General features: G+C 45.9%; 1 protein-coding gene across 1 annotated transcript in view; it reads left to right on the forward strand.

Moving 5' to 3' along the window:
- The window catches only part of PNPLA1 (patatin like phospholipase domain containing 1), a 43,508-nt gene that overhangs the window by 5,287 nt on the left and 17,926 nt on the right, over positions 1–20,295 (forward strand). Inside the window, exon 2 of the mRNA XM_060162713.1 lies at positions 19,155–19,387. Within this exon, the coding sequence (XP_060018696.1) occupies positions 19,155–19,387 (233 nt within the window). The remainder of the gene's footprint in view (positions 1–19,154; positions 19,388–20,295) is intronic.

Below are 20,295 nucleotides of genomic sequence, written 5' to 3' on the forward strand. Positions count from 1 at the left end.
CCACAATGAGAAGCCTGCGCACTGCAACGAAGAGTAGCCCCTGCTCGCCGCAACTAGAGAAAGCCCGAGCGCAGCAACGAAGACCCAATGCAGACAAAAATAAATAAATTAAATTAATAAATTAAAAAAAAATTCTTCAACATGTGGCCCGCAGGCCACTCTCCTCCAGGCCATGCCCCCTCCTCTTGTTCCCAGTCTGGGCTTTCTGTCCTGAGATTGTGTTTTGTTCTGTGGAAGCTTAGACAGCAGTGGGTCCATCTTCTGGCCATATGTGCCTTAGTTCTGTGATAGGGCCAATTTGGGGGCATGTGAAAATGTTTATAAAACACTTAACCCAGTGCCTGGTTTTCATTAAAGATGTGTTAGAGAATGAATGTTTGTTCACTCATTTATTCAGCTGAGGAGAGATGGTCTCCTTGACAACCAGCGCAGAGATTCATGATTTCCAATTTGGGGCTAGGAACTTGCCTCAAAACTGCATTTGCATAACTTTGAAAGATAATTTTGTCTTACCAGAGAATGGGCATTCGGTGGACTTAAAACCCCATCCCCACTTAAGCTACTACTTGGCACCTTCCCCCCTATAAAAACTTCACGGCAAGCCAATTATTCATTCATTCATTCATTCAACGAGTGTTCTTTGAGCATATACTGGGTGCTGCAGAGGATACAGAGATATAATACAAGATGAAACTCCACCCATGCCCTCAAGGAGCTTACAGTCTACTCAAATCCCAAGGTAGTAACCAAGTCGTTACAATACAAAGAGTTCCAACTGAATGTTAGAAAATTAAAAGGCAGAGGAGTGCAGGCGGAGGGAGCAGACAGCTCCCATCGTGGAAGGCCTCATGGAAGTGACATTTGAGCTAGTGCTTGAAAGGTGAGTAGAAATTTGACGGGTAGAGACAGTTTGAACAGGAGCCTCAGCTTCTAGCCAGGACGCTGCATAACGACAGGACAAAGTCATGTGGTGGGGAAATGTGATGCCTCCAGGGAGTGGTGAAGAGTGCAGGTCCCCTGGTGTCAGGGGTTGACGCGAAAGTTTCAGAAAGGCAGCTTTTGACTCGGCAAGCGTTGTCCAAAGTGGGAAAGGGCTATTTTAGAAGCAGGGGAGCACCTGCCCTCCGAGAGGCCCATGGAGAGACTGGGAAACACCTGATTGCTACTGGTGAATCCCCTTCATTTAGCTCGGTGACTGACAGGACCTGTCAACCTGAGGTCTCCAGCCTCCCAGACTGAAACCTACAGTGAGAAGTATTTTTTGTATTGAGATCCAGGGTGAACATAAATCTAAAAGAGAAGTTTCATGATAGAAACTTTACCATACTCTATGCTACAATTTTGATATTTTCTTCTAGTCATTGAAGAATTCTTCACTTAGTCAATGGTTCTCAATCTTGCACGTTTGAATCACCTGGGAGCTTTTAAAACGTCCACTGCCCAAGCTTCTCCCCCAAACTAATTAAATCAGGATCTCTGGGGATGGAACCCGGCACCAGTGTTTATTCAACTCCCAGGTGATCCCGGTGTGCAGCCACAGTTAAGCCCCAGTGCACTTTGCAAAACTAAGATGTGCTACCTTCCTGAGACGCCAGGACTGTATGACCAGGCAGTGGAAACGGGTCAGGCATTGCTTATGGAAATCTTTAAAATGCCCACCATAGTCCTGGACTAATGAAAATTCCGTATCTGATTATTAGTGGGATATGTATTTTTCCAGGATAGAGAGAAACAGTTTTCCTACAGTGGCTTTAGACTGGACTAGATTCTGTGAATTCCTCTGGCTGGGTCACAGATGAGGAAGACGGACCTTGGTTCAGGGGCTGGTCCATCCCTTGCCCTTAGCCCAAGTCCACATCCAGTCTGCTTTTCTGAGAAGCCTGTGGAGACCCATGGCTCAGAGCTTCTACTGGCTGTTTTTCTTTTTCTATGGCTTTTAGTATATTCACAAAGTTGTGCATCCAACATCACAATCAGTTATACAACATTTTAATTATCCCCCCGAAGAAACCCCATACCCCTTAGCTGTTAACTTTCAATACCGCCATTCAAGCGCCTGACAGCCATTAATCTACTTTGTGTCTCTATAGATTTGCCTATTTTGGACAGTTAATATACATGGAATCATACAATATTTGTCCTTTTGTGTCTGGCTTCTTTCACCTAGCATAATATTTTCTAAACTCATCCGTTGTAGCATGGGTCAGTACTTCACTCCTTTTTATTGTCGAATAATATTACCTTGTGTGGGTATAATACATTTTTAAAATCCATTCATCAGGGAATGTACATTTGGGTTGTTTTTACGTTGGGCTATTATAAATAATGTCATTATGAACATTCATGTACATTTTAAAAACTTTTAAATAACTTTTTTTTTTTTTTTTTGGCCACACCACGCGGCCTGCGAGATATTAGTTCCCCAACCAGGGATTGAATCCACGCCCCCTGCAGTGGAAGCGCAGAGTTCTAACCACTGGACCACCAGGGATGTCCTTAAATAACTTTTGAAAACGGAAAAATTTCAAACATCTTGGAGAGAATAATATAATGAATCTATTATTCTAATGAATCCTCAAGAACGCATCATCTAACTTTAACACTTACCAACTAGGTTTCATCTGTATACTCACAACCCTGCTTTGTTTTGTTTTTTTATATTATTTTGAAATAATTTTAAAGCTGCATAGAAGTTGCATGTAGGCTTTGTTTTCTTGCGGGAACATTTTGCAACATGTATCTCTGCAGATAAGGACTGTGAGCCTGAGGAGAAGCCCAGGAGGGTGAGGCTGGTTGGTCTCACGGCACAGAATGGTGCTGGGAAGTACCAGCCTCGGTGGCTGCTCCCCTGCTGAGTGCGGGTGGGACAGGGGACTGAGCTGACTTTTAGCTGAGCTCATCAGGTGACTTTGTTTTGGCCTCTAAAATTAATTGTTTTCCAATACCTCTTATGCTGCCTGCTCAAAAAAGCCAACCCACCAAACTCCCAAACTGCTAAATAAAGTATTAAAAGGGTGGGCCTGATGATGAGGACTGGGATTGAGAGCTCTTCATGTCCAGGATAGTCTCAGGGTGTGTCATATCTCTGTGCCTTTGCTCACGCTGTTCCCTCTCCCTGGGATGCCATCCCCTTTCTTCTCTCCCTGTGTTGCATCTCCCCATCCTCCAAGGCCCACCGCAGATGTCACCTCCTCTGAGAGTCTCTCGTCATTCCCGTCAGGCACTAAGTCCTTGGTGCTCCCACAGCTCGCTCTCGGAGAGCACTTGACTCAGAGACCAGGATCCCCCTGGGAAAGAGCACTTGTCTAGGAAGCAGGCTCTCTGCATTCTGAGCGCAAAAGTGTCTACAGTCAGATTGTGAGCCTAGCTTGCCACACACATTATTTTCGCATGGTCTTTCAGAGTAGGGTTTAGTAAGCAGGGAGGTGGTCTTCTAACCAAAGTTGGTCTGACCCCAATGTCCAAACTCTGTCCACCTTCCCTTTCCTCTTGCCCCAGGAATCCATTCAGCAGTGAGTGGCCTTGGACAGGCCACCCTGAGCCTCAGCTCAGCTACTGAGCAGTGGGAGGGAATAATGCCTGCTGAGCCCTCCCGACAGCTGGCTCTGGGGTCAGCAGTGGGGTCGGCAGTGGTCCCTGGGAACAAGCTTTGCAAACTCGGATTGATACTGCAGTTGCACTGGTTGGGATAGCAGTGACTCAGCAAGACCCGAGAGCATTGCTCGCTCATGTGGCCTTTGCACTCCAGCCCTCCAAGCCTGGTGTGGTGGCTCCACAGAATTAGGACCCAGGTTCCTTCCATCATGTTGGTCACAGCCCAAGAGGGCTCCCCACCATGTCTGCATTCCAGCTAGTTGGGGAAGGAAAAGGGGGGGCACACTTCTTCCCTCTAAGGGCAGACCCTGAAGGTGACACACATCACGTCACCTCACATCCTATGGATCAGAACTTAGTTACATGACCACACCTGACTGCAAGGGAGGCTGGGAAATGTAGACTTTATTGTGGGAGGCCATGTGTCCAGCTAAAAATTGGAGGTTCAACTGCTAAGGAAGAAGGGGAGAATAGATACTGGGGACAATTAGCAGTCATTGTCACAATAGCTGTAATTGGATATATGAGGATGATGGAAAAACTCTGTCCCTGCTTGGGACCCAGACCTTGACTCCATAACCACCAGGTCAAGTCCAGTGTGTTGGCTGGGAAAGGGCTCAGCTCTGAACCATCAGCAGACTGCCTTCCTGGCGGCTGGCATGTGAGTGCTCCAGTCTTGCTAGGGGTCCTGGGCAGTGCCTCACAGCACCTGCTGTGTCCCCTACCTAGAATGACCTTCTGTTTTTCTCTCCAGAGATAACACCTCTTCCCGACATATCCTCCCATTGGAGGATCTCCCCCCACTGGATCTCTTTCCATGGATCTCTTTCCATGATTTCGAGTTTACCTATAGAATCTGTCCACCTACTCTAGCACTTGACAGTATCCTGTCTTAATTGTTTCAGATGCTGTGTCTCATCCCATCATCTAGATTGGTTGAGCAATCTAACACCTTACAGGCTCCGTGGCTCCCACAAACTTCTGGTCCAACAAGAACTGCCTGATAGACTCCTGACAATTGCTGGCCATTGGCAAGTGTGACACTGAATGTGTCTTTGCAGTTTTTACTTTGGGGTTTACCTGATATGACGAGTAATACTAGAATGTCATAGAAGGAAGGTCAGCGAGTCCAACTCCTCCACTTTATGGATGACTGTGTTTAGACTTTGGAAGAGGAAGTGACTGGTTGGAAGTGGACCTCACTTAGGCCAGTGGTTTCCAAACTGTGTTCTGAGGAACCCCAGGGTTCCATGGGGGCCAAGGTGGGGTTAGGAAGGCTGGAACAGGGGAGCAGGGAAAGGACACACATTGAAGTCCTGGACCCTTACCCCAGCTTCAACGAGTACAACCCTGCTATTGTCCACTCTTTATAAAATTTCTCTTAAAGGAAGTGTTCCAATGATTTTTTTTTTCTGTGCCTCTCCTGATCTCCAATGATTTTATTTTTTTTCTTTTTAAGTTTGAAAGCCACTGTTTGAGTCTAATCTACTTAGTGTGAAGACAGAGAAGTTGAGGACCGGATTCTGGCTGAATTTACAATGATAAAATAGACCATTTGTCCAGTCACTCATTCTAGGTCCTAGGGATCTAGCAGTGAACAAAACAGTCTGCCCTCATGAAGCTGACACTCTTTTCTTGAAATCAAGCCATAAATAACTAAACATGCAGAAAAATATCAGTATGCACGCTCAAAGAAGAAAATAAAGCAGGCGAAGGGTGTGATGAATGATCAAAGGGCAAAATTTCAGGTGGGCTGGGTGGCGAGGCCCACTCTGAGGCGGATGGAAGGGTGGGAGGGCCACGCACTCTGAGAGGAGAGTGTTCCAGGCTGTGAGCTCAGCGGGTGCAACAGCCCTGCACACAGATGTGCTTGCATTTTCAGAAGGAAGACAAGCTGTCTTTCCGGGCAGGAAGTGAGTTCCAAAAGGACCTTGCAAAGCACCTGAGCGGGCCAGATGACAAGTGGGGGCGCCCACCCCACAAACGTGGGCACAGCCGGACCCGGCACGACTCCTCCCGTGGAGGCAGGGGATGCTACAGGTGTTTTGGTCTGCCTCCCATGCCTGGTCCAGTGCTGCCTTGGGCAGCTCCTGCCACCCCTCCTGAGGCCCCGGAGCCAAGTGTGGCTGAAGTTATTGTCATTGGCAGGTGGCTCAGGTGTGTTCTGGGTAGTGGACCCACTGGGGCCTCAGGGGCGGATGCTGGGAGGACAACACTGCCTCTTGTGAGAACCTTGACTTTGGTGACTTCTTTCCTCAGTCACCCATGTGCCTGTCTTTGTCACTCAGTTGAGGGACAAGACACCCCAGGGTTGATGGAGAACTCATATCCCAGGAAGGAGGGGGACTGGGCTGGTGTTCCAGCTCTGCCACTAATCACTGTGGCTCCTCCGCCCACCAGTGACCTGCCTCCCCCTCAGTTTTCCTATCTGTAATTTGGGAGTGGGGACATATCCCTTGGACGTTACGGTGAGGGACAAAAGAAGTCATGGATGTGCCTGGCAGAGTGCCTAGCAAATATTCATCACAAAATATCTTTGATGAGTGAATGTTGAATAAATGGATCAACAAGTGAAAAGAAAATGATCTTGAAATAGAAAAGCATAGGTAATGCAGCAGTTTTCAAACTTAACTGAAGGACATCCTAGAGAAGTCATTAAACTTATTAAAACAGATTACTGGGCTCCAACCTGGTCTGGTTAATTTTTTTTTTTTTTTTTTTTTTTGTGGTACGCGGGCCTCTCACTGTTGTGGCCTCTCCCGTTGCGGAGCACAGGCTCCGGACGCGCAGGCTCAGCAGCCATGGCTCACGGGCCCAGCCGCTCCACGGCATGTGGGATCTTCCCGGACCGGGGCACGAACCCGCGTCCCCTGCATCGGCAGGTGGACTCTCAACCACTGCGCCACCAGGGAAGCCCTGGTTAATATTTTTTAATACTTTAATTGTGAGCTCATCTGCACAAGGACTTGGTTTTTCTATGGGAATTCTGTGTGGCTTCGGTGGTGGAAGGACCATCTGAGCTGGTTTGCTTTGGCCCTGGCCAGGCACCCAGGGTTATCAGCAACTCAGGACCAGTTTTCATGGTAATCACCCTGTAGGTTGTGTCAGTTCAAGCTCTAAACCACAGGTGATACAGGCTTGGGACTTTGCATTTTTATGGGAGAATTTGTGTTATTTCACCCAGAGCCCTGCTCAGAGACAAGCCATTGGCACGTTTCATTGGCCCAGCAGCTGTTGGAGGGTCCCAGCTTTAAGCAGCATCTCAGTTCAACTGCCCCTCACACAGCCCAGAATGACAGGCCCTGTGGCTGCCAGTTTCTGGTCTAATAATCACAGCATCAGCTTTCTCTCTCATGGCACTGGCTTTCAGTTCCTTCTTCATTTCTGCTCTTTCTTTCTGCAAAGTCAACCATGTCTCATGATTTTATTTTATATCGTGCTCTTTGTTCGGGTTGTTGTTGTTGTTGATGATGATGATGATGATGTTCCTATGCTAAAAAGGAGAAGTTCCTTTTTAGCTTAACACTCTATTACCTGAGCTAGAAGTCTCTCCAAAGTTCTTTAAGACATGAGTAGAACCACCAGTTTTTTCCTGTTGCAGGCGCGTGCACACGCGCGTGTGTGTTGCCCAGACATAACCTGAAGTTCAGGGCAGGCTGCTAGGTGCACTTTCAGAATCAAAATGTCCTCATCAAAAATCATTCCCGGACTTCTTTATCTGCCTGAGATGACAGCGTTTTCTGTAGAATGAACTCTGCTCTGATTCACATCTTAGTGTCACACTAATAATGCTATTTATCAGGCACTTGAAATGTGCCAGGTACTATGCCCAAAGCTTTGCATAAACCATTTACTTTTATCTTCTCACAATTCTATCAATTAGATACTCTATTTATACCTCTTTTACAAAGTGGGAAACAGGTGTTCAGAGAGATTAGCTAACACGATGAGCCAAGACTGGAATCTTTCTTAATTTCTACATTTCTATATCCTCTCTAATCATGATTTCAGAATTGCTTTGCAAGCAACACCCCAGCTTTCCTACCAGACTCCATGGGCCAAGCAATCATTTGCACATTGGTTAAGAAAGTGCGATCAAATGACATGATGTATGCAAAAAAAAAAAAAAAAACTTCTCGTAAAATGTACAGAAATGACATTGCTGGGTGGTGGTGGCTGTACCTCCTACTACTGTGATGGAATCAGTATCTTTCAGTTCACTGAAAGTAACTTGTGTTTTACATGTTTAACCTCTGAAACCAAATGGATAAAAATTTATTTTACCCAAATGATTCTTTGGACTCAAGTAGAAGACAACTGAATGGAAAATCGGGTGATACTCTGAATGTGTTGGTTACACATTAGAAACATCTAACTATTTGGAAAGCAAGTCATGCAGGTGACCTATGTTGATTCATTCCTCTTAAAGCAGTATGTGTTAACTGAGCCCCTGCCGAGTGTCTAACAGCCTTGGTCCATCTATGTTTTTTTTTCACTTTTCTTTTTTGGCCACATGGCATATGGGATCCTAGTTCCCCGACCAGGGATCAAACCCGTGCCCCGTGCAGTGGAAGCACGGAGTCCTAACCACTGGACTGCCAGGGAATTCCCTGTTTTTTCTTTCTTTCTTTCTTTTTTTCTTACTTTAATAATAATTAACTTGTTATTCTGGAATAATGATAGATTTACAGAAAAGTTGCTGAGATAATACAGATAGCTCCATACATCCTTCACCCAGTTTCCCCTAATGTTACCATCGTATATAACCACAGTACATTTGCCAACCTTCAGACATTAATATTGGTACCTTAGTATTAACTATAGGTTTCACCAATTTTTCTACTGATGTCCTTTTTCTGTCCCAGGATCCAATCCAGCATCCCACACTACATTTGGTGGATCCATTTTTAGTCCAGCTCACTTAGAGAGTATTAAAATAGCGATGTTTTCTTTGCTTCTCTTTGGGATCAAATTCTAATTCCATTTCTAATTCTACAGGGAAAAGAAGCAGACAAATGATAAACAAATCTCCAGGCTGGTTTGACTCTCATTTGAATTAGGAGTTGACTCACCAATCCTGAGGGTAACTCACCTCTGTCCTCCTGAGATCAACATGTAAAGAAAAAGCTCCTCTTCAGCCCCGGCTCAGGGTCTCGTGTCCATTAATGGGGGGCAAGAGTTAGGACCAGGCTTGACAGAGCAAACTGCTCGGTCAAGCCCCAAGTCCGGCTGAGTCCCTGAAGAATTCCACCTTCCTGACCACCAGCTGGGAAGAGTCCCAGCAGTCCAATAGAGAAGATACTCTTTGATCTCCTCCTTCAGTTCATTCATTCTTTACCATTCATTATTAATTTATTCAGCAAACATTTATTAAGTCCCTACAGTGTGCCAGGTACTGAATTAAGTGCTGGGGATATGACAGGAGCAAAACAGAAATATGGAACATTAAATAGTTCTTTAATTTATTCTTGAATACCTACTAAGTGTTCAACACAGAGCTAGGTTTGGCCACCCCTCGAGGCATCTTAGTTCCCCGACCAGGGATCGAACCCATTCCCCCTGCAGTGGAAACACGGAGTCTTAACTACTGGACTGCCAGGAAAGTCCCAGGAGAAGGGTGTTGTTGATGCAGGTCCTGTCCTCAAGGAATGCGCTAGCCAGAGAGACAGGACAAACCACTGAAGGCAGCCTGAGATAAATGGTGCAGATGGTACGGGGAAAGAGAGAGCTAACAGCAAGGGTGATCAGGGAAGGCTTTAAGGAGAAAGCCCAGATCTTAAGCTGGGCTTTATGGTGAAGTCTGCATAGATAGTAAAAAATAAATAAGTAAATAGAAGTTGTGTAGCAGGAAGAAAAGCAGGATTGTGCACTTTGTGTATACTGATGAGAGAAGAGATTGGCCTGGCTTGGGACGGGTCTCTGGGTGTGCAGACAGAGGAGCATATGTTTGAAGATGTGATTTGAGTTCTGTTGCTCTAAAGAGAGTCTTCCTGTCTCCCAGGGACATCTGAGCCCTTAGGAGATATGCCTAAACTAAATCCTAGAAAGGCAGATCCCAAGAGCCTTTGCAGAGCCACCCTGCTCCCCCTACCTCACTGTGGGAACTGGAGGCTCGGAAGTTGAAGGGCGTGTACCTGGTGGAGGCAGTGAGCTGTGGTGGAAAGAACACTGGCTTTGGGGCCCTCAGGGGTTGGAGGCCTAGCTCTGCTGTTTTCCAGTGTGTGACCGTAGCCAAGCTACTGGCTGAGCTTCTGTTTCCTCATCTGTAAAGAGGAGATAGCCACAGTACCTAACTCAAAGGGGTGTCATGAAGATTACATGAAACTATGAGGCCTCAGAACCTGGCACAGCACCTGGCACCAAGGAGGTACCAAAGAGTGGTAGCCAGTAAGAGCAGTAAACAGCTGGTGGGACCAAAACCTGTGGTTCCATGAGAACTTCAAGACTCATGTAACATAGGCGGAGGTCTATGTAGGTAGGTAGGTAGGTAACAGACCCCTCCAACTGAAGTCTTGGACAGCTGGGGCAGTGAATACTGCCAGTCAGCAGAAATGAACTTCAACTCTCAGTGGTTCTGAAAGAGGGAGGCATGGGCATTCCTCTGTAGTGGTGCATTAATTTGGGCAAATCTCAAATGAGGAGATGCTCTGAGATGGTCTTTTCTCTTTATAGCAGAGGCTCACCTGGAGGTCCCCTGACCACATACACACAAACACACACACACATATACACTAAGACTGTAGGGTGACTAGTTCACAACATTTGCATTATCCCAGTGTCCCCTCAGTAGTTCAGGGAGAGTCTGTAGGGTAGGACAGGTTACAGCCTGGAGGCGCGCAGTATTGGTTTATACCTTGGAGCAGAATCCCGAATGGACTTCTGGGTCCACCAAAGAAAACAGAGAGAGAAGAGCAGGGGCAATGGTCCTGAGAACTTTGTGAGGTTCCAGAGAACTTTCTAGATACATTCTCTCTGCCTGTTTCATCTCAAGGTAATCAGTAGATCCTTCAGTGGAAAGTTGTGGAGATTGTGTCTAGATTCTGGGGGAGAGGCACATGGGGGCTGAGTGAGGCCCCAGGCCCTGAGAAAAAGCTCCGAGGGCACCTTGACAGGAATCCAGGTGAGGAACCAGTGGCAGGCACTGCTGTTTCCATGGCAACCTGATGTAAGATGATTTGAACGTTTTACACCAATTTTTTGGTAAACTCTTATGGTTAGAAAAAGGTCTCTCTGGAATATTGTTATTATCCATAAGAAGTTTTGTTTTTTTCTTTTTGGTTTTTTAAGTGCTTACTAAGTCAGAGTTGTTTTGCTTTTGGCTAAAGCCAATAATGCATTCAGAACAGAGAAGGAAAATGTGAGTTTTGTCATATATTCTAGTTCCAGTTTCTGCTACCATAGAGAGCATGACCTAGGGTATATCCGGCCTTTATTCATTTCTCCATTTAGCCAGCTAGGCAGTCACCCATTCAGCCATATTTATTGAGCTCAACCTTTATCCTGAGCTGGGTTTCTTACCTGTAAAATGAGAGAATTAGTCTGGTTTAGTATTTTTGACCTTAGGAGTTTAGATCCTTAGGAGTTTCAGGGCTGCGCTTTCAGGGCCTACTTTCCTAGGGTTGGCTGGGGCGATTGGGCCTGAGATCCCACTTCCCTTCAACCCAGAACAGCCCTGTTTTTAGTTGTTTTGTAATACACATTAGGTTTTCACTTGTGATTTCTTTTTTTTTTTTTAACGTCTTTATTGGAGTATAATTGCTTTACAATGGTGTGTTAGTTTCTGCTTTATAACAAAGTGAATCAGTTATACATATACATATGTTCCCATATCTCTTCCTTCTTGCATCTCCCTCCCTCCCACCCTCCCTATCCCACCCCTCCAGGCTGTCACAAAGCACCGAGCTGATCTCCCTGTGCTATGCGGCTGCTTCCCACTAGCTATCTATTTTACATTTGGTGGTGTATATATGTCCATGCCTCTCTCTTGCTTTGTCACAGCTTACCCTTTCCCCTCTCAATATCCTCAAGTCCATTCTCTAGTAGGTCTGTGTCTTTATTCCTGTCTTACCCCTAGGTTCTTCATGACATTTTTTTCCTTAAATTCCATATATATGTGTTAGCATACAGTATTTGTCTTTCTCTTTCTGACTTACTTCACTCTGTATGACAGACTCTAGGTCCATCCACCTCATTACAAATGGCTCAATTTCGTTTCTTTTTATGGCTGAGTAATATTCCATTGTATATATGTGCCACATCTTCTTTATCCATTCATCCAATGATGGACACTTAGGTTGTTTCCATCTCCTGGCTATTGTAAATAGAGCTTCAATGAACATTTTGGTACATGACTCTTTTGGAATTATGGTTTTCTCAGGGTATATGCCCAGTAGTGGGATTGCTGGGTCATATGGTAGTTCTATTTGTAGTTTTTTAAGGAACCTCCATACTGTTCTCCATAATGGCTGTACCAATTCACATTCCCACCAACAGTGCAAGAGTGCTCCCTTTTCTCCACACCCTCTCCAGCATTTATTGTTTCTAGATTTTTTGATGATGGCCATTCTGACTGGTGTGAGATGATATCTCATTGTAGTTTTGATTTGCATTTCCCTAATGATTAATGATGTTGAGCATTCTTTCATGTGTTTGTTGGCAGTCTGTATATCTTCTTTGGAGAAATGTCTATTTAGGTCTTCTGCCCATTTTTGGATTCGGTTGTTTGTTTTTTTGTTATTGAGCTGCATGAGCTGCTTGTAAATTTTGGAGATTAATCCTTTGCCGGTTGCTTCTTTTGCAAATATTTTTTCCCATTCTGAGGGCTGTCTTTTGGTCTTGTTTATGGTTTCCTTTTCTGTGCAAAAGCTTTGAAGTTTCATTAGGTCCCATTTGTTTATTTTTGTTTTTATTTCCATATCTCTAGGAGGTGGGTCAAAAAGGATCTTGCTGTGATTTATGTCATAGAGTGTTCTGCCTATGTTTTCCTCTACGAGTTTGATAGTTTCTGGCCTTACATTTAGGTCTTTAATCCATTTTGAGCTTATTTTTGTGTATGGTGTTAGGGAGTGATCTAATCTCATACTTTTACATGTACCTGTCCAGTTTTCCCAGCACCACTTATTGAAGAGGCTGTCCTTTCTCCACTGTACGTTCCTGCCACCTTTATCAAAGATAAGGTGACCATATGTGCATGGGCTTATCTCTGGGCTTTCTACCCTGTTCCATTGATCTATATTTCTGTTTTTGTGCCAGTACCACACTGTCTTGATTACTGTAGCTTTGTAGTATAGTCTGAAGTCAGGGAGCTTGATTCCTCCAGCTCCGTTTTTCGTTCTCAAGATTGCTTTGGCTATTCGGGGTCTTTGATGTTTCCATACAAATTGTGAAATTTTTTGTTCTAGTTCTGTGAAGAATGCCAGTGGTAGTTTGATAGGGATTGCATTGAATCTGTAGATTGCTTTGGGTAGTAGAGTCATTTTCACAATGTTGATTCTTCCAATCCAAGAACATGGTATATCTCTCCATCTATTTGTATCATCTTTAATTTCTTTCATCAGTGTCTTATAATTTTCTGCATACAGGTCTTTTGTCTCCTTAGGTAGGTTTATTCCTAGATATTTTATTCTGTTTGTTGCAATGGTAAATGGGAGTGTTTTCTTGATTTCACTTTCAGATTTTTCATCATTAGTGTATAGGAATGCCAGAGATTTCTGTGCATCAATTTTGTATCCTGCTACTTTACCAAATTCGTTGATTAGCTCTAGTAGTTTTCTGGTAGCATCTTTAGGATTCTCTATGTATAGTATCATGTCATCTGCAAACAGTGACAGCTTTACTTCTTCTTTTCCAATTTGGATTCCTTTTATTTCCTCTTCTTCGAACGGAGGCTCCTTGGCTGAAAAATCGCTGCCCTGGAGGGTCTCTATGGACCGTCCAGTGGTGCAGTGGTAACACTGCAGCTTCAAGCCAATTTTTTTTCCAATCAGTGCCCTTGCAGTGTAGGATTTAGAAATAAAATGATGAATAAATCACTTCCCCACCCCCCTCCCGCTCAGGGGCTCGCTGTCTCTGTGAGGATAAACTGAGATTACAAGTGTGAAAACCTGCTTGGGTAAACGACTGTTGTTAAGATAATACTAATAATAATGATCATAGTGGAGTCGGGCAGTCAAGATATACCCACAGGGAAATACAGCCTATAATTCAGCCTACAAGTAGGGATCAGGTAAAAGCAGTTGACTCCCAGGGTCTCCACACAGGGACTCGGAGAATTGCATGGCTTTCCTGGGAACGCGACTCTGCTCGCCAACGCCTCCACAGAGGCTGCCGAGCCCCCTGATTCCCCGGTGCCCACCGCTCCCGCAGGTGGGGGAGCAGGGCCGCAGTGAGAGGGGCCTCACGGTGATTGGCTGAACTGGAAGTTGTTGCTAGGCTACCAGTCCGAGGCAGACTGGGGCCTCTAGTCCCATCCTCCACTGCAGATTCATCCTGCACAGCCAATTTAATTCGGGCACCCTGTGAACGAGATCCCCAGCAGTTTAAATTGTCAGCTGCCAAGTGCCCATCTTTCTAGGATTTAACACTTAGCAAGAGGCTACGTGAGGGAGGGAAAGAGAAGCCCTGTTTTTACACTCTGGGTCACGTTGAATAGCTTCTTCTCTCTCTGGGCTGCAGTGTCCTCCCTTGATTTCTGGTTTCATTCATTTATTCATTATTCATGCATGCATCTATGTTTATTAAGTGCCTGCCATGTTCCATGCACTATATCAAGTGCTAGGGACAAAGGGATGAATGAGATGGAGACCATCCTTGCCCTCATGAAGGGGAAAACATTACGCACTTAAGCATATAAGTGAGATAAACACATATCTATTTCTTTCCTTCCTCGTCAATGATTTTACTAAGCCCCCCTTTTCCCCTACTAAATCTGTAGGGTCCCCCAAGTTGACAGGGTAAGGAGTGCTGCTGTCAACCATGCCTAAACTACGTTACCCCTCACCCATACCCTTACCACTCCCTAAAACCGGGTACATCCTTTTACCTCCACAGTGCTTTTACTTTGTTGTCTTGAACCCACAAGTGAGCCTGAGTGCACCTTTTTTAAAAAAAAAAAAAATTATTTATTTATTTTTATTTTTGGCTGCGTTGGGTCTTCGTTGCTGTGCATGGGTTTCTCTCTAGTTGCAGTGAGCGGGGGCTTCTCTTCGTTGCGGAGCACGGGTTCTAGGCGCGCGGGCTTCAGTAGTTGTGGCACATGGGCTCAGTAGTTGTGGCACACGGGCTTATTTACTCCGTGGCGTGTGGGATCTTCCGGGACCAGGGCTCGAACCCATGTCCCTTGCATTGGCAGGCAGATTCTCAACCACTGCGCCACCAGGGAAGCTCTGAGTGCACCTTGATAAAGATATGGGGTGGAGATCATTGTCCCCTGTTCAAATGAGAAAGCTGAAAGGCCAGAAACATCAAGAAACCCTGTCCATGGTCACATGGAGAATTACTGGCATAACCAGTATTGAGCACTTACTATGTGCCGGCTCTTAAAAAACTATCTTCCTCATAACAACCCAGTAAGGTAAGTATTATTATTATTCCCATTTTATAGGTGGCAAAATTGAGGCTGGAAGAAGTTATTTGACTTGCCAGTGGTGACCCAGATGGTATGTGGCAAAGCTGGGATTTGAACCAAATCTCCCTGGCTCCAAAGCCTGAGCTTTTTCCAAGAAATGGGTCTGGTCACAGAAAAGAGTCTCTGAGTGGCTGACACTGGAGTGGCTTCCACATGCCCTTCAAAACCTCCCGGTCCCAGGATCTTATTTAATTTCCTGCTGAAGTTCTTGGCACGCATTTATCAATATAGTTAACTCTGTTATCTATCCATCTATCTGTGATGATCTTGTCTTCAAGTTTTTATTGGGTAATTAAGTCAAGTAACTCTTCCCTGTAAGCATCTCCATCGCTTGCTTTGTTGGGTTTGTATTTTCCTTTGTTCACATACTGAACAAACACCAAGCACCCACCAAGTGTTGTGGGAGGCTTAGTGGGTGTAGGTGAATGGGGCCCATCCCTCCCCTTGAGGAGTTCCCAGCTTAGAGCAAAGTTTCTGAAGGGTCTTCCATGGGCAAAGTGCAGTGATAGGCCATGGAGAGAGGAGGACCACAAACACCTGCCCTCAGAGAATCTCCTGGTTTTGGGAGACAGACCCGCAATTAGATAATAGAAAGGTGTGAAAGGAGGTGGGAGGGAGCAGAAGTGGATGTGGTAAGTGTGGGCTGGGGGTGGGAGCAGCCCGCCTTGAGTTCCCACAGTGCTGCTTTTAAATCCCAACTTGCTCTGGCCACTGTGGGACACTGTGACTCAGAGCCCAGCAGCCTGCAGCTTGGAAGGAGGCCTTTAAATGGGAGAAGGTGCTGGAAAGAACAGAGTTGCGTAAAGAAACAAGCTAAATTTATCCCTCCTGGTAGACCCCCAGCAATTGCTATGCTTAACACCTGACTTTCTATCAACAGAGACTTGTTTAACCAGAAGATTAGTTGTTTTTCTCTGAGAAAGAGACAGAGAGAGAGGGGAAGAGAGAGAGAGAGAGAGAAAGAGATAGAGACTCTGAAGACAGAGATGCACAGAGAGACACCTGAGGAGAAGCAAGGAGAGACAGAGGTAAAGGCATCCTTTGGTACACAGTCCCGGTGAGCAGCAGGGAAGAATACTAAACTGGGCACCTGAGTGGGAGAATCAGGCAATCTCCCACCCCCTTCCTCCCTGTCTACCTTGCTAATTTCCAGATAGCACCATTTTTCAGATGTAAGTATATAGGAGATGTCTGTGTTATCTTGGCCACTGCTTTGTCCCTGTCACCCGCTACCATCCCTATATAGCTGAGAGTTGACTGTAAGTGGGTAATATACAAAAGCAATGATTTAAGTAAGTTTTATAAGACTAAATATGCATGCCTTTGACCCAACATTCCCACCTCCAGGAATTTATCCTACAGAAAGTAATTAAGGACACAGGCAAAGAATTTAGCAAGAGACTATTCATTGCAGCGTTGTTTAGAAAAGCAAGGAAACTAAATAGCCAACCCTGTTGGGGACCTGCTCAATAAATAATGGTATAACTTTACAATAGCTGTCCATACTGCCCGTAAATTGGGTTATAAATGGTTACTTATTGATGTGGAAAGACATGATTTATTAGGTGTAAAAAGCAAGTTACAAAATAGTGTATACAGTATGACTCCATGTAAGTATTCTTATAAGAATAAATATAAAATATATAATCTAGGAAGACATATACCGAATGTTAATCTCTAGGTGGAGGGATTCTAAGACATTAAATTTTTTTTCTTTTTGCTTATCTGCATTAAAAAAAATTTTTTTTTCCACAATGAACATGTATTTCTTGTGCAATGAGAACAAATTTCCTTCCAGTGGTCCCAGCAAGCGCCTCCTGCTGGGAGTCCAGGAGTGTACGGGCAAGCTGAATCAGGTGCTCCTGGCTCTGAGGCATTGTGGGAAAGGCCACCAACCCTTGTGAGGCCACTTCAAGCTGCTCATTAAGAATTTCCAAAACAGCGAGTCCCCACCCTGTTTCCACTCCCCATCCTGACTGGTCTTGCGGGCAAGAACTGAATGACCCAACACCTTGGTATCAAAATGCTCAGTTGCTTCATAACCTACTGGGGGGTTGGCTGCCGCCCTCCCTTGAGGCAAAACAGTTTGTACAAGTTGGTACTTGGTAAAGCTAACCTTGCTAAAACTGCAGGGCCTTCCCAGTTAGCCAGGAGCACCCTCCCCTGTAAGGGAGTGATGGCTAAGACGCTGTGTTGATCAGGTCTACTGCCTCTACTACACAGAGGCAGTTGTGATTCTGAATGTTGGAGAGAAAAAGCCGTCACCATGGCAACCCAGGCTGCTCAGCCTCTGGGATCAGTCCAACACTCAGGGAAAGAAGGTGGAGTCTGGAGTCAGAACAAATACTGCCTGGCTGTCTGACCTCGGGTAGGACACTTAGCTTTTCTCTGCCTCAGCTTCTACATCTATAAAATGATACTAAAGTTCCTTACCCTACCCGCTCCCCGGATTAATGAGGAATAATCTGTAAATGGTAAAATGCAAGAGGAGTAGAGCCTCCCTAGCTTTGGTTTGTCCCCAGATTGCTGTGTGTGACCTTGGGCAAATCACTTAAACAGTTCTGTGCTTCAGATGCTCTATTTGTAAACAGGAAAGTAACGAGCACTGTGATGGCTTCTCAGATTCATTGTCAGGTGCCCATGAGAATCCCAGAATCTCAGGGTTGGAAGGAATCTTAGCCCTTACCACCCATGCAGGAATCCCTTTGATAAGTTCTCTGACCGAGGTACTTGTCCTGCCTCTGCTTGGTTACCTCCAGTGGCAAAGAGTTCATGACTGCACAACTTCCCAGGTAGCTCTCACTGCATGACACTAATTGTAAGAAAATTCTTCTGTATATGATGTTTTACAATTAAATATTTGTTTAAAAAATTAGCAGTTCTTTTCAGAGCTATTTCTGCTCCTGATTTTCCCAGTGGGTTTGTACAAGGTAGAAATTAGCAGCGATTGGCCAGAGGCAGGTACAGTCCCAGCTCTGAAAGCTTTTAGCTTACTGTAACAGAAGGAGTATGGGTTCCGGGGTCACACACTCTAGGTTAAAATCCCACTTTGTACACTTACTAGATGGTTGACCTTGGGCAACTTATATTAGCTCTCAGAACCTTAGTTTCCTGATCAGTAAGATGAGGATAGAAATACCTACCTCACAGTATTGCTGTGATAGCACTTCTTACTAAGCTTACAACTCTAACTTCCCTGGTAGAATTCTGGGGAATGTGGGGGGCAGGTGGGTTACACCTTCCTCTGCCAGCCCCTGGACAACGCATCTGCCCTCCAAGCCCCATCTGGCACGTGTAGGCCCTCATGTGCCCAGGCTGTGCTCCTCTCAGAAGGAGACAGAAGGTTCACCTCGCCCTCCTGGGAACCCCTGCAGCACAGCCTTGGGTCTGTAATTTAGGGCCTTCTCCCTCTCAGGCCTGTACCAGGGGCCATAAAAGGAAGATGATGCAATGGCTTCAAGACCAAGTTCACCACTCCCTGTAATTCCCCTGCCTCAAGGTCAGCAGCCCCACAGACTTTGCCAGCACTAAGCAAGCATCCCAGGGTGTCACTTGGTGAAGGCTTTCAGCCATATTTAATGGGAATCTCATATGGGGCCAAAAGCCTCTAAGACTCGAAAGAATGCAGTCTGGTGGTGGACTTCAGGCATGGTGATAGGGAAAGCTATCTGGGGTAGAAAAGTGGTCTTCTGCCCTCAACAGGAAGGAGTCAGGACGCCTGACTAGCTGTGGGCTCTCTGGAGCCAGTGACTTCATTCCTCCGTGCCTTGCTTTCCTTGTGTGCAGAATGACAGGTTGATGCCTGAGACCTTCCCTGCGTCGGAATTATAGGTTTCCCCGTTTGTTGGATGCAGGATGAGATGGCGAAATCGCCCTTGACCTCTTTTTGCCACGGGGGCCGCTGAGCTCCCACTCCTCTCTGCTTCCTCCACAGATGAGTACCTCCGAGTCCTCAGTGTGGGTGTGGCCGAGGTGAAGAAATCCTTCTTGGGGCCCTTGTCCCCGTCCTGTAAGGTGGTGAAGATGATGAGGCAGTTTCTGTACCGGGTCCTGCCTGAGGACTCCTACAAGGTCGCCACGGGGAAGCTCCATGTGAGCCTCACCCGGTTCACGGATGGAGAGAGTGTTGTGGTTTCAGAATATACATCCAAGGAAGAGCTCATGGAGGCAAGGGGGCGGGACCTGGGAATAAGGGAGGGGGCGGGGCTAGGAATAAGGGCGGGGCCAGGGAGTGGGGGCAGAGCCCAGGGAGTTGGGACAGGAAAGGAGAGGCTGGCCCTGCTTCTCTTGACGGGCCTCTGGGATGGTCCACTTGTCTGCCTCACTTCCTTCCTTCTGCTTTCTGTCCCCCTAGTTTTTCCCTCCCTTCACCCTCCTGGCATCTATCTCTCTGTGTCAGGCACGCTGTTAGACAAGATGGACACAGAGAAGCCAAAAACTAATCAGACTTGCTCACCATCCTACATTTCAGCACTCAGAGTCTGCCTCCTTTTGCCTCTGTCTTGCCCTCTGCTCTAATCCTGCAGCTTCTCAGAGGCCCATTTGTATTACCAACAGAGGTCGCATGGCTCCTCTAGGGCCTGGACTTCAGTGTTTCCCCACTAAATTACTCCCAGTTTGTGGGAACAGCTTCCCTCCGCCCCCTCCCTTCCACTGGTCCTTGATAAAAAGGACTGTTATCACTAAACGGGTTAACACTTAGGAAAGGGGATTCTGACAGTGCATTGTTCTAAGCTCACTAATATACATTTTAGTTATGACTTATTATTGCTGGAGAGTGCTGTGGTTATGTCCAGTTTTCTTTCAGGGCAAGAGTTGAGCTGCATGACCCTCCACCCATATTTCCAATCCCCTCCCCTCCTCTGAATACAAGACCCTCGCCACCCATCCTCACATCCCCACACTGGCATGGCCTTGACCCTAGGGGTTGGGGATGAATAGGCAGGAACATGGATACCTCCTCCAGCTACCTCATGTCCCCTGGGTTTATTAGCACCTAGCTCTTCAAGACTTTTCTCTCCCCAGCCCTCTCCCACCACCTCCCACTCTTACCCATGCCAACCAGAGAAAATCAC

The sequence above is a fragment of the Lagenorhynchus albirostris genome, chromosome 10, assembly GCF_949774975.1.
Source record: "Lagenorhynchus albirostris chromosome 10, mLagAlb1.1, whole genome shotgun sequence".
Taxonomy (NCBI): domain Eukaryota; kingdom Metazoa; phylum Chordata; class Mammalia; order Artiodactyla; family Delphinidae; genus Lagenorhynchus; species Lagenorhynchus albirostris.